Source organism: Poecilia reticulata, linkage group LG6, assembly GCF_000633615.1.
Source record: "Poecilia reticulata strain Guanapo linkage group LG6, Guppy_female_1.0+MT, whole genome shotgun sequence".
In the NCBI taxonomy this organism is placed as follows: domain Eukaryota; kingdom Metazoa; phylum Chordata; class Actinopteri; order Cyprinodontiformes; family Poeciliidae; genus Poecilia; species Poecilia reticulata.
In genome coordinates, this window is record NC_024336.1 from 29,255,237 (window position 1) to 29,270,204 (window position 14,968).

A 14,968-nucleotide genomic window follows, 5' to 3' on the forward strand; every position below is an offset into this window, starting at 1 on the left:
TGTGTGTGTGTGTGTGTGTGTGTGTGTGTGTGTGTGTGGGGGGGGGGGTGTGGGTTGTAGTTTAGTGGAAAGCTCTCCGCTCATGCAGCCCATTATTTCTCCCATCATGTGTTCTCACTCTTGCTCCCGTTCTCCGTCTCTTCCCCGCAGAACCACACACTGAGTCAGCACGCGCAGTGAGACCGGCGCCCTGCGGGATCCCTCAGCTCAGCCGCGCCCCCGACCCGCAGCCGGCGGGGGACCCCCATCTCCACATCACAGCCAATCAAAGTGTCATTTGCTACTCACATGTAAAAGTGTAACGATCGCGCGACTGGGCGCGGCCATTAGGAGCAGCGGGTGACGGAATATTAATGGGAAATGCTATTAAATAAAGAGAAAGGGGGAAAGTGGGAAACTGTAAGAGCGACATGACGGGAGGAGAAGGGCGAACAAAGGTATTGTACGTGCAGCAGTATTTTTTATTGTCCCTGCCAAGCCCTCTCCTCCTGACTCATGCTTTTTATTTTATTTTACAACAAACAGAATAAAAAACACGTTTTTCTTTTTCGTTATACTTTCCATAGATTGTAGGAGAAGCTTCACTTTGTTGCGTCTTTGTTTTTGTTATTTTTTTGTCCTTTTTTTTGCCTTTTCTTCAGTATTTTATTTGTTGCGGTTAGTAGGTACTCGTGCTGTGTTGTGATTGTTTGCCAGTCGTAATATCCCCGACCCTGCCCACAAACAACCTTTCCTTTTTATGATTGTTATATATATTTTCTCCCTTTTTGTAATTACTATCAAAAAAAATCATGAAAACAAAAATAAAGTGCAGAAAAACATACAGATCTTTTCTTTCATTTTTCTGCTCTTTTCTTATTTTTATTTGGGATTTCCAGACATGGAGCCTGTTATGGTTATTGTACAAATGATTATCATTGATTTCAGTGCGTCTGGTCAAAGACCGGTTTTTAAATGTGAATTAACCAGATTGCAATAATCTAGTACAGAAAAAAAACAAGAAAACAAATAAATAAAAGAGAAATAAAGAACTCCTGTGTGGTGTGAGATTATTTAAACAGAAATTGCTGCTTTCTTTTTGCAGCATTAACCTGAAGTGAGGTTAACAAACACCCAATGACCAAAAGTCCCAAAATAGTTACTGAAATAACTTGAAACTGACAAAAGCAACAATAAAGAAAAATGTACTGAAATTGAGCCAATAAAAATCAGACAATGCGTTTGATTTTGCTGATTTGCATTTAATTTAAAAAAATGAACTGGAGAAAAATAATGTAGTAAAGATCATAGGTAAATATTAAATCAAAATGTGTCTTCCTCTTTAAAGGGTGTTAATTAGTCAGAAACTGCGTTTCCATTATAAATGTATGCAAAACTTTGACGATATTCCACTGTCGAATAAAAACAATCTTGGTGTTTCCATTAAATAAGAAACAATTAAAATAACACGTGAATAAAAACATTCACGTCGTCATCCTCCAACCACTTCCTGTCGTCTCATTTGTCGTCTCTGCCAGTAGTAACATCCTGTTGTTGATTATGTGACTCGTGTGATTAAAAGTTTCCATTGCAGTTTTGTGAAAAACGCCAATTTTGATACAGCTGAAAAAAAATCACCTCATCGAAAAACTTTTATTTCAAAATTGGCATGTTTTCATTACTTAAATTTATTTTTGTAATTCCAGTGTTTCGCAATGGTCAATGGAAACCAGGCACAACATTAGATGTGTTTCCTTTGGGATTAAAATTTCACAAACAGAAATTACAAAATAATTTTACTTAATAGAAACTCACCAATTTCTATAAAATGTTTTTGCAGAGGATGAGGTGATTTTTTATTTTGGCTGTATTGACATTAGTTTATCTGGAAAAGCTGCAATGGAAACATCATGAGTCATGTGATCAACAACTGATGTTACTACTGGCAGAAATGACAAATAAGACAGGAAGTGGCAGGAGGAAGATGAAGTTTTCAATGAATTACAGTATGAACAAACTTATTCACGCGTGATTTTAAATGCATTTTTTATGTAATGGGAATTACAAAAATGTGTTTTTTTCGACATTAGCGGAATATCAACAAACTTTGCTGCACATTCGTCCATCCATCTATCCATTTTCTTGCACCGGGAGGGTTGCTGGTGCCCATCTCCAGCCAACGTTTCGGGCGAGAGGCGGGGTCACCCTGGACAGGTCGCCAGTCTGTCGCAGGGCAACACAGAGACACACAGGACACACAACCATGCACACACACACACTCACACCTAGGGGCAATTTGGAGAGGCCAATTAACCTGACAGTCATGTTTTTGGACTGTGGGAGGAAACCGGAGAACCCGGAGAAAACCCACCATGCACAGGGAGAACATGCAAACTCCATGCAGAAAGACTGGGGCCGGGAATCGAACCCAGAACCTTCTTGCTGCAAGGCAACAGCTCTACCAACTGCGCCACTGACTTTGCTGCACATTCATAATGGAAATGCAGCTACTGAAAATGTCCCGGGAGGTTAAAACAAAACTTACAGACACGTTACAGGGTAAAAACTCCAAGCAGCTTGATACTCCTGTGGCTGCAGTTGCTGAAATTTTTCAGAAGTTTAATATGTTCAGGATTGTGAAGTTGAAGAGAAGAATGATATGGACGGTAGCTAAAGAGCCCAGGCTCCAAGTTGAGGTACATCGGCGTCGGATCGAACCGTCCGTCATCGTTTGAGCCAAAGTGAACTTCACGGCAGACGGCCACGGACACTGTGGAATTAAACCGTAAAAAACCGAAAGTGGAAATTGCTGAATATTGACGAACCACAAAGCTTGTGGGAAAATGTCATTTGGACAGATGAGAAACGCCAATTAAAAAAAAAAACGTGTTTTTCAATAAAATGGTGCTAAAATCAAGTGGAGTGTTTTTTTTTTGTTTTTATTTTGCAAACTGCGAAGGAAATACTTTTTTTCACATCACACGAGTCACATAATCAACAACCAGATGGTTCCACTGGTGTACTTGTGGTATTTCAGTGAAATAATGAACATTATAAAAACAGCTGCACCATCTGCTTCCTGCCACTTCGTGTCGTCGTCTTTGTAGTTTCCTCCAGTAGTAACATCCTGTTGTTGATCAGGTGACTTTTGTGCAAAATAAACCAATTTAGATATGGCAACAAAAAAACACCTCATGCTAGAACCAAAACTTATTACTGCAAAACGAGTTTTTTTCTAAATCGGTGTGTTTCCATTAAGTAAATTTATTTTTGAAATGTCGAATTGGTCAATGGAAATGCAGCTAATGATCAATATATTTGATGATGGGATTTGACAGGAGTAATGTTTACTGGTTGTTTCATAACTGGTCATTGTCTGATGTTTAGATGTTGAAATGTGTTATACAAAATAACCTGACAGTTGGGTTAAAAAGCAAATTATTAATGTTTAAAGATGATTTTAGGGACATGAATAAAACACTAATAAAGTGGATCCAAGAGGAAAACCCTGAGGAACTACACGGGTCACGTTATAGTAACTAAGTCCAGGTTTGATTTTTCTCAGTGTCTGTTTGCTTTAAGGGCAGGAAAACTTGCTAAATGTTGCATTTTAAACTCTAAAAGGTAACAAACTGTGTAAATGAAACTAAATCAATACTGAATTATCCAATCTGGGTTTGACCAGTTTTAATACTTTAGGTTTTAAAATAGATTTTATTCAATGTAGTCCAGATTATTTGAAAATATTGAAATATTATTTTACTTTAGAGCTGAATTGGTATTTGTCCAAACTCCCAAAGCTAATGAACGCTAATGATCAGGGCCGGCCAAAGCCTTCTTGGGGCCCAAAGCAGATTTTCATTTTGGGGCCCCTCATAGCAACATTTCAACACCAGATGCTTCATCATTCCTGAGCTAATCTATCTGTGAAACATGCCTGAGCCATTAATGCTACTTTTTATTAGCTTACATCATGCCAGTGTTATTACAGCTGCTGATTTTGGCATTACAAGAGCAGCAAAATCCAAAAAAATATGTGGATTTTGAGATGCAAAGTGGTATTAAATGTGCCATATTGTTTTAATTATTTGAAATTAACATCTGCTGGTTAATAGTAAATTTACAGTAAACAAGTTAATAGGTTTGATATCTTATATTTCAAAAAACAGCAGCAGCAGACAACAGGAAGAGATTAACCTCTGTATCAACTATAAAAGCAGTATTCAAATTGTTTTTCAAACTGTAACAGCATTTTTTTTTTTGCATTATTCATTGTTATTATATAGATAATTATGCTAGCTTGATGCTCTTGGGAGCCCTCTGGTGGTGTGGAGGCCATAATCAGAAGCTTAACTCATATATGCCTTGGGCCGGCCTTGATCTTGATCATCGAAAGATCCAAGCAGCATCAAAATAAATTATTTCTTAAAGACACTCAGAAGAAACTCTGCCTTTCCTTATTAAGTGGGCGTGCATTAAACTGTTTGTTTAATTTGTGACCAATCAGATTCTGGTGTTTATTTCTGCTGAGCAGCTCGTTTTAGACAATGAAAACAGAAAAGAATCAGAAAACCAGAGGAATCCAGAGTGAGAGCTTTCAGAAACACCAACACAGAAAGCGTTTGTCCTCCACTCTGCGGCGGTTCTGCCTCTGAAACAACAAAGATTTCTTTCATAAGGTCACCGCCTCACTTTGCCACGTCGCAGCATGTCTGGACGGAGAAACGTAAATTTGTTTCCAGTCGTTTTTCTCAGTTCTGTTTAGTTTTCAGTGACTCAACATATTTAGCTATTTGGGTCTAGACAGCAGAAAAACATGGTTCTGATGACAAAATCAAACTGAAAATATCAAATCTGTCATCATTTAGAGTTAATAGAGGTTTTAGGTCAAGTATCATCATTATAATGTAACAATAACCATCTGGTTATATTCGGAAACAAAAGATTTTTTTACATGTGATGTCATTATTGTTATAAAAATAACTATTTTTTTCTGGATTTTCTTTCTGAGATGAATCTCCAAATTTCAGCTTTTTGAAGCTCAGAAATATCTTAATTTTTTCTAGAAAAGTTTTAGTACAATTTTGGGTCGAGAATTACACATTTTCTTTCTATCTACAATGGCTCTTATCGTCAGGTTTTTATTTCCATAACTGAGATTGATGTTTATTTTCAGCTAACTTTCCCACTTTCTAACATAAAAGTAATTTTCAAATGTTCTCTAAGACCAAATTTCCAGCTAGTTGAACTTTTGTTTTGTTTAATCAAATGAAAACTCGTTATTCCTTTTGAATTTAGAAATTCAGACTTGTCTATGCTTTTTTAAAGAAGATTTCTGAGACTGATCTAAAAAAATTCTGCATATTTTTCTTGTGAATTTTAAACTTTTCAGACTCAGAAATGTTCAAGTGTTTTCTCAAAAATTTCTGAGATAAATCTAAAAAGATTTTTTTTTTCTAGCAAATTTTCTAGCTTTAAAATTCTGTAATTTATTTGCCACTTGGATGGATCTAAAAATTTCTGAATATTTTTCTTGCAAATTTTAGACTTTTCAAACTTCTTGTTTTTTTCTGAGATAAATCTGAGATAAATCTCTGGTAGCAATTAGTTTTTTTTTTAAATTCAGACATTTGCTGACTTTTTCTAGAAAATTTCTGAGTCTGATCCAAAAATGTCTGAGTCTTTTTAGCAAAGTTTTGACTTTTCAAAATCAGAAAGTTTTCTTTTTTTTCCTAGATTTTTCTAACATTTCACAATTCTGAGTTTTCTTTCTATCTGTAATATTCAGGTTTTTATCTCCATAACTGAGATTGCTGTTATTTTTGGCTAAGTTTACCACTTTTTCCGATAAAGGTAATTTGCAGACGGTCCCTAAGATAACATTTTTCCGCTAGTTTAAGTGTTATTTTGTTAAATTAAATGAAAACGCTTCATTCCTTCACATGAAGGAGCATTTTAAAGTATTTCAGTTTTCCAGTTAAACATTAAAGCCTCGGTTGGTGGTTGGTTAAAAGTGGGTCTGTGTGTCAGCGCAGCGTTTCCGGGTTCTGCTGCCGAGTTGTCATCACCTGCTCCTGCCTCCTTCCTCCTGCTAAGTCAGCGTCAAGCAGCTCCGGAGGCCCGGACACGGAACCGAACCAGCAGCCGATAAGCTGGCCCGGTTCATGTCTGCTCGCTGAAAGCCCAAACCAGAGGAGGGACAGCGGGCAGCGGCGATGGCGGCGTCGCTTCTCTCGGAGACCGACATCAGGCACCGGTCCATGGCGGAGGAGGATCCGAACGGGAACGAGCATGGGGCGGCTGCCCGCAGCGCGGCGCCTCGCTGGGGGCCGCAGCACGCCGGGGCCCGGCAGCTGGCGCGGCTCTACTCCCCAGGTAAGCGGGTGATGCCGCTTGTCTTCCCGCTGGTTTTGTTCGCGGTAATGTGTTTTGTTTCGGAGCGACTGGGGCTTTCAGTCAGCGGAGGCCGAGCGGCCGCAGATACCCGGGTATCAGCGCTGATAACCCGGGCAGCTGATTACAGAGATGCTGCTGCTGATGATGATGGGGACTGGTTCTGGTGCAGGCTGCAGACCGGCTCGGTTCTGACATGACGGGACACTTAATGTGACGCAGCTCGCGTGGTTCTGATGGATGTTGTGCGTGGAGCAGCATGAGGGCCTCCTGGAAGCTGCAGCTGCTCTCCACGCACAAACATCTGTTATCTAAAGCTCATTCCCAGCGTGGCACGGAGAAAACACGAAGCTGTAAATAGCTGCCCACACCGGGCCGAACCTACCAGAACTGGGTTAACTTTTAGCATAAAGCAGGCTCTGGAAAGTGGTTCTGTTTGAGAGGCGGCTGCAGGCTGCAACGCGCCCTGGGATCTGGAAAAACTCCTCAGTTCAGGGTCAAATTCAAGAACAGCTGACATTTAGGAACCGCCTGAGAAACTTTCGGTTAGTCTGCTTTATTTATTCCAGAACCAGGTTCAGGTTTCAACCATCTACACTGTAAAAACACAAAAACGAACCGAGTATCTCCATGTAGTTTGTAAATATCTTAGTACACGTAACTAACTTACAATTAACTTTTAAGCAAGAAATATGAACCAAAACCAAAAGTTTACCAAGTATTTTTGATCCAGTTTCTAGTGCAAATATCTTGGTACACTTGAAATAAGACAAAACTAACACAAAAGTAACTTTACAGTAATATATATTTGTTGTTTTAAATCAAAATTTTGTGTTTTTTAAGTGCATAATATCAGGTATTCATGAAACTAACTTAAAAGTAACTTCAGCAAGATATAATATCTGTTTTGAGTCAATAATTCTTTAATATTGATGAAAAAGTGCTAATCCCATTGGCAGATTATAACATGGGAAAGATATCATGCTACATGTAAAATAATCTGCCAGTGGAACTAGAACTTTTTCATCAATAGTAAGGAATTATTGACTTAAAACAAGATGTTGAAAAGTTACTTTTTAGTTTGTTTTATATTATTTAAAGCTTTATAAGATATTTATACTAGAAACTAAACCAAAAATACTTGTTAAGATTTTGTTTTTGCAGTGTAAACTCTGGTGTGGATGAAAAAAGCAAACGCTGGTCCATCTGCTAACCTCAGTCTCGGTTCAGTTGAAGTGAACTCTGGTGCAGTTTGAATACATATGTGAATGCAAAGCGAACCAGAGCAATGGTAATGGTAATCATTGTTTATTTGATAGGGACAGATACAAAAACAATACTGTCTGCATCACAATGTATACAGCCATAGCTAATTAGCAACACTTGTCCCTTAAAAAACCTTTAACATTATATTAAATTAAAAATTATGATCAACAGTAAATAAATCAAAATACTTAAAATTACAGAGTTAAAACAATTACAATATTTAAAAATGAGAACGATTCTGGTTCATCTTCAGCCAATACTTCAGTCTTAATGTCAGGCCTTTCCAAAAGCAGGAAGTGAACTCAAATTCAGGGCATTCTGGGTAAATTCAACCAAAACAAACACGATAGCTTAGCGCTAGCAGGAGAAATGGATTTACCAAAGACAAAAGAGAAATACTGCAACCGCTAAAATCTGACGCCACTCCGTTTTCTTTTTGTTTACATTTGGTGAAGAAGGAAGTTTCGCTCGGTGTCTTCAGAGGGTTTTTTTGCCGTTACCTTCAGTGGTTCTGAAGTGCAGCGCCCCCACAGGCCAGGAGGGGAACAGGCTTTTAATTAGTTTGGTTTGTTTGATTCAGTGCAGCGTGAAAGGGAACCACAGCAGCTGAAAATGTAACAAATGTTGAGAATTATTTCATTAATAACAGACTAAATGTATTGCAATGAGAGAAATAATCTGCTATAGAGGAACTAGTACTTTCTCATCAAAATTAAGGAATAATTGACTTAAAACAAGCTCCCATATATTGCTGAAAAGTTACTTGTAAGTTAGTTTTGTCTTATTCTAAGTGCAATAAGATATTTTCACTAGAAATTAAACCGAAAATACTTGGTAATATTTTGTGTTTTTGCAGTGTAATGTTGCTCTTTGTAACAGCTGCAGAGTTTCCTACTTCACCGTGTCGCTACAGGTGCCCAGATGAGACAAACTGTGTCCTAAAAACTCTTCCTTTTGCTTTGTTGTGGAGTCGTTGACCATGTTGCCGGTCGAGTATCTGAAACTCTGGATCTCTCTGCATCGAGTTGGGTGAAGAACAGCTTCAGGATGGAGAAACAGAAATAATTGTTCATCATTCCACATTTTGCGTTTCGGTTGTTTTGGACTGCAGTGTGAAAGCGAACCGCCGCAGATGAAAACGTAACAAATGTTTTGGTCCTCAATCGAACCAAATCTACCGGACAGCCAGGTGAGAAAACACTCTTTTGGTTATGAATCTGCTGAGTATTATATTTACATTTCTGACTCCTCTGCTCCGGCTCTGCGGCTCGGAGGCCAAACCCAGAATGTTCTGCAGATTGAGTCGTTTTGTGACTTCTGGACGGCGCAGATTTGATCAGAGGAAACCTGTGTTACCAGTTGTGCATCAAGCTGGTTTGTGCCTGACCATCTGCCCCGTGTCTCACTTCACTGAGCATTTTAATTGCCTCCAGTCGAGTCCTGCTGCCAACCTGTTGACACTTTCTCTAAAAAAACCCGGATCAGACGAAGGGTAGGACTAAACTTCTGACTCGTTGTTTAACCTCCATCGACTTCTTCTCTGCTGTCCTATTTTTAGCAGCTGTGAGGAACCGAGTCACCTTCTCCATTAATGCTATTGGATCGGCACCATTACTCAATGCAATTACATTAGAGGGATAAGTGTCGGCCCGTTCTGCTGCCGGCGGAGCTCAGGTTACGCCGACACGCATTTAGACGGCAGATAACGAGGAAGGCTGGTTATAATTAAGAGGAACTGGTAACAGCTGCGTGTTCAGGAACAAACCACAACGACGCAGTTAAGCAGATAAAATCAATACCAATAAAGATTAATATCAACTCTCAGTCGGGTAAAAAGTTTTGAGACGGGTTTTAAAAATGGACGGTGACGGTTTCGGTCAGAACTGGTCAAAACTGAAATCAGCAGTTCAAACCAAAGAAGCCTGATGGGTGAAATCTCTTCTAAAAATAAGAAAATTCTTCTAAAAGGTTGGCAATTAATGAATTAATCACATTCTAAATTAAAACAAGCACAATTTGAAAGTTTTAATGAACATTTAATGGTCTTTCAGAATGTGTTCTTGCATTATTATTATTATTATACCACCAGCATTATATTACTTCAAAATAGTCTGTAAATAATATTATCGTTTATCGCAGCAACATCTGTGACTATTTATACTAGTTAGGCCAACTAAGAGTTATTTTTGTTAAAATCATCCATCTGGTTGTGTGTAATCTTAAAACTTTGTCTCAGTTTCAGTAAAAACCCCAGAATGTTTCTGTTTGTGCTAAACTGAGGCGTTTGGCACAGAAACGTGCAGCATCACGTCAGGATAAGCAGATTAAATCAGTAGTAAACACACCCGGTCGTGTTCGTTTCATCCCGACGGCTGCAGCCCGGATTGACGCGTAAGAGGATCAAACGTGATTTTCTTTTTTCTTTTCCCCTGTCTATCAGCTGCGGTTCTGGTCCGAAACGGCCCCCGGTGTTTGCTTTGGAACAGCAGCACCGTTAAAACGTCAAAGTTGTTGCACAGTCACACCTGGCAGTAAAGTTTACAAGAGGTCACAGAGTTCCTGTTTGCCTGAGTGCGCCGTGTAAATCATAAAAAGTTAATTTGTCACATCTGGAGAAACACTAAACTGTCAGGGTGAAGGCCGGGAAATCAGAAAAATGGTTTAAGTTACATTTATGGAGTTACAGTAATCACAAAAGTCAGGATGTGTAACAACAAAGAGCTGCTTCGATGTTATACGCACTGTAAAAACACAAAACCTTACCAAGTATTTTTACTCTAGTTTCTGGTGCAAATATCTTAGTACACTTGAAATAAGACAAAGCTAACTTACAAGTAACATCACAGCAAGAAATCTGAGCTTGTTTCAAGTCAATAATTCCTTAATATTGATGAAAAAATACTGGTTCCTTTGGCAGATGAATTCACTTTTATGAAAACATTTTTTCCATGAAAATAACTGAAATAATCTGCCAGTGGAGCCAGTATTTTTTTCCATCAATATTAAGAAATTATTTTCTTGATGTTGCTGAAAAGTTAGTTTTGTCTCATTTCAAGCCTACTAAGATATTTGCACCAGAATCTAGACCAGACATATTGGGCAACCTTTTGTGTTTTTGCAGTGTTTTGATTGTTTTTCTGATGATCTTTCAGTTGTGCTGCTGTTCTTTGTATTTTCTGAAAATGAAATGTCTGATTCTACCAAAACACTGAAAAAACTCCAAAATATCACAAAGTATTTTGGGTCTACTTTCTGTGGTACACTTCAAATAAGAAAAAACTAACTCAAGCAACATTTAAGCGAGATGTAAGAGCTTGTTTTAAGGAAATAATCCATTCACTAAGGAATTATTGACTTAAAACGAGCGCCTGTGTCTTGATGAAAAGTTACTAGTAAGTTAGTTTAGTAATGAGGTATTTGCCCATAGAAACTAAAAATGCTTGGTGGTATTTTGTGTTTTTGCAGTGTAAGGTGTGAGTGTGTCAAGGATAATCAGGTGTAGATGACAGATGAACATAAGAAGAGCATTCAAAATGTTTTATCTTCCTGCCATTAGTGGAGGTGATGTCACACAGTGTGAGAAAAGAAAACATTTTTATTTCTTCTGAGAAAAAAAATCCAGGTTTGTTGGTTTGGTGGCGATTCGTAGTCATTATTCTCACTGTCACAGAGTGAAATGTAACCGTGAGCGTCCTGGAGGGGCCGGGTCTTGGTCCTGTGATTAAAATAATGGCCCTGCGGTTTCCCGCCTGCTCTGTTTTCATCAGGTGAGTCTCACTCCCCCTCCCTCATTTCAGCCGAAGGGCTCAGCGGGCCGCGAGCCGAAGATATGCTCAGCGACGCTAACAATGCAAGCGGAGCCATTTTATGGAAACTTAAAAGCAGAAATGTTCCCCCCACATGCTGACAAGTGTCTGTTTAAAGCAAAATAAACAGCCGAAATCCAAAATGTCAAAGTGTCCATTTAAGGGAGCGCCACGCTGTTCCGCGCTCGCTTGTTTGGGGCTCGGCTCAGCGCCGGCGGGAGGTAAATCTAAATAGCAGTTTGGCTTGTTAGAGTTTGGAGAAGTTAGATGAGGCATCGGCGACGCGCCGTAGAGCCAAACACGGCCTCATTATGGCGAGGCAAGGATGGACAAACAGCTGGACGCTTCCCCCTCTGCCGCTGTTTCTCTGCTTTTCCATTTCTCCCACCAAGTCTGCCTTCATTCCCTCGTCTCCTCTGTCCTCCCATATGTGCTAAAGTGTCACGGTCCAGTGCCTTCCTCCTCCTCCTCCTCCTCCTCCTCCTCCTCCTCTGTATTTACAAGGCATCTTGGTTCTCGGTTTTATGAGCAGCTTGTATGTTTGTATTTATGATCATAAGTGTGTCGGTCACTTTTTCTGAAAGCAGTTCTTGTGGTTTGAGATGAATGTGATTACAAACTGTTGGATCTTATAAACCACAAACTTTGCTAGATGATAAATTATTGCGGCAAACGATAATGTTGTTGTTTTGAGACCTTTTTAAGTGTTGACAATGGCATAATGATGTAGTATTGCCCTCTCAAACACTAATGAACCATCATTTTACACACAGCACTTAACACTTGGCCTTTCACGATAATGCTAAAGCGCTAACTTCAGTTCAGACGATATCTGAAAGATTACAAACCTCGAGCCCCATTTTAATTTTGACAGAAATGAATGGAAGTCAATGGAAAGTCCCTTCAGAGGAGGAGAAACATAACTGTGTGTGTGAGTGACCTCAGCTCTCACGTGTCCTCCTGCTCTCATTAAACTTTAAACTGTGCCAATAAAAACCTCCTCGGTTTCATCCACTTTATTTACATCACAGCGGCGCCAAACTTAAACATCAGAACCCTTAAAAACCGACCCGTGTGTTTCTTCAACACCCGGATATTCATCCTCCTGAAAGGCTCCCTCTCTTACACCCTGAACACAGAAGGGTCAGAGGTCAGAGTGGGTTGATGTTTCGGGCCTTTGAGCGCCATGTGGGTCTTCAGGGCTCTTTGACCTGAGTGTGTGTTGGTGTGTGTTCATGTGACCTCGAGGTGTGTAGAGTCACTGAGATCTGCGAATTACAAAGAATCAGAACTCTGGAAAACTGTGGAATGTCGGCATTTTACAGCGCTGGATTGGGATGCCAAAAGTTAAAATAATTTTTTTTGTAAAGTGCCTCTTTTGTTAATTGGTCAATTGGTGCTACAGAGTCAGGCGCGCAAGAGTCTGATTCAAAAACAACCACCTGATGATGGGAAGCATTGGTTTTAGCTGCAAAGTTATCAATAATAACGCACTAAATCTTAAATGTACGCCTGGTGTATAAAAGAAAAAGGGACGCAGTGCTTTGCTAATTGTCAACACTAAGTCAACTCGATAACCAGGTCAGGAAAAAGTTTGAATTAAAAAGATGGTATGCTAGCTTGACTTTGACAACCTTAACATGTAGATGTGCTGCAGAATCAGAGCAGATGCGTAAATTAGCCAATCTATCACTGCAGTGTTAGCTTAGCTAATAGCAGCAGTAGCGATCATTTATTAATAATCGCAAAATAAACATCAAGCTTGAAAGCATAAAACTGAAACAGACTTGATGCTTTTGAGTGGGAAATGTTTGCACGTCTTTTGGTGTTGAATACTAATAAACAGTGTAGCTGTTGTCAGTCGGTTGCTATGGCAACGGACTTATGTGTAGCGTAGCCGACAGAGCGAGGGAAAAAAAAAATAAGAGTATGAGTGGTTTTGAGTTGATGTTCAACAGTTTTTCTGCCGTTTCCAGACAGTGAGAAAAATAATATTTAGGTCTTTTTATTCAGTGCATCACGTAAAGTATTTACCAGATTTTATTTATTGTACATTTTGTAAAAGTTGAATCTGTCCATCTGTCCATCCAATCACCTGACCTTCCTTCGTGTTTTTATGGGAATCCTCATTTTGCTTTTCAATGAGGTTCTGTTTTCAGAGGATTTCTGTCCACTGGGACATTAAATTTACAGTTCTGTTTGGCCCGGAGCCATGGATGCACTTTGACACCAATTGGCGCTTTTGGACCAAACTGTTCTGGGGGCTCCCTGAGGGTACCGGGCGCCTGGGTGTCTCTGGAGGACTGCCTACCTTTTGAAAGGTTTTATGCTGGAGTTTAATTGGCACTGAGGCGTCATGGTGGCTGGAGTCACTGCTTTCTGATGGAGAAGTTCTGACTTTTTCCTTTTCTTTACGTCTAAACAAATTACAATACTGTGAAAAAGCTATAAGCATCGGGGATGTGGAACTAATTTTCGTTTTGACTCTTTTTAAAGGGCCGCTTGTGCCAGGATATATTGATAAAACTCAACAAACTAAGTAGCTGTGTCTGCTTTTGGTCAAATTAAATACTGAACATCTTTTCACATCGATTAGTCCCTCCATATTTTTTGCTATCAAAATTACTGATTTTGTGGTGCTAATCTAGAAATATTACAATATTTGTGCTTATGTATGATGTTAAATGTGACTTTTTGTTACCTCATTGATCTGAGGATAACTCAAGTTAGGTCGAGGCAGCAGAAATGCTGCCACCTGCTGGTGGGAGGAGTAAATTTTTGACATTTTTAGATTAATCTAAAAAATTAGAAAAAAAAAAAGCTTGTAAATTCATTAGTTTTAAAAATCAAAACATTTGCCAGAAAATTCTTGGAAATTTTTAGATTGAGCTAAAGAATTTGAGAAAAAAAGAAGTGGAAATTTTCTGGAAAAAATGAAGACATTTTAAGATTAATTTTGGAAATTAATCTGAGAAATCTAAGAAAAACACTTTGAAATACCTGCATTTAAAAAGTCAAAACTTTTCCATTTTTGAAACTGACATAAAAACAAATTCTAAAAATGCTGGTTAATCTCAAAGTTCTTTATATTTTTTCTATCAAATTTTCTACTTTTCAAAATCATAAATTTAAAAAAAAAAATCTAATCTAGTTTGAGTTTTTTCTATATCATTTTTGACTTTTCAAACTCAAAAAAAAACCTCTGATCAATCTCAAAATGTGAGTTTTTTATTGGAAATTGACTCTATTATTTGTTTATCTACGTTCTCTCTGATGCGCCGCCGTAGATTCTGGTTTTCATGATGAGATGAGTCTGATGCATTCATGAATGCGACCTGAACCACTTCTGTGTGTGATTATCTCTGACGGCTGCAGGAGATAAGAGGACAGCGTGCATTATGGGAAATGTCCATCGTGTGTTTCTGGTTGGGAAGCTCCTGTGGGTTAAACGTGTGTGTGTGTGTGTGTGCGTGTGTGTGTGTGTGTGCGTGTGTGTGTGTGTGTGTGTGTGTGTGTGTGTGTGT

The 14,968-nt window shown here is 38.9% G+C and overlaps 2 protein-coding genes across 4 annotated transcripts in view; both read left to right on the forward strand.

Annotated features, from left to right (window-relative positions):
• znf423 (zinc finger protein 423) overlaps positions 1-1,028 on the forward strand; it is a 185,875-nt gene extending 184,847 nt beyond the window's left edge. For all 3 annotated transcript variants that reach the window (XM_008412528.2, XM_017305362.1, XM_008412529.2), the window contains one exon: positions 151-1,028. In XM_008412528.2, coding sequence (XP_008410750.1) covers positions 151-180 — 30 coding nt within the window. In that variant the 3' untranslated portion in view covers positions 181-1,028. The remainder of the gene's footprint in view (positions 1-150) is intronic.
• Positions 1,029-6,000: 4,972 nt separating this feature from the next.
• LOC103466733 (transmembrane protein 189) overlaps positions 6,001-14,968 on the forward strand; it is a 38,005-nt gene continuing 29,037 nt past the window's right edge. Inside the window, exon 1 of the mRNA XM_008412535.2 lies at positions 6,001-6,354. Coding sequence (XP_008410757.1) covers positions 6,195-6,354 — 160 coding nt within the window. The 5' untranslated portion in view covers positions 6,001-6,194. The remainder of the gene's footprint in view (positions 6,355-14,968) is intronic.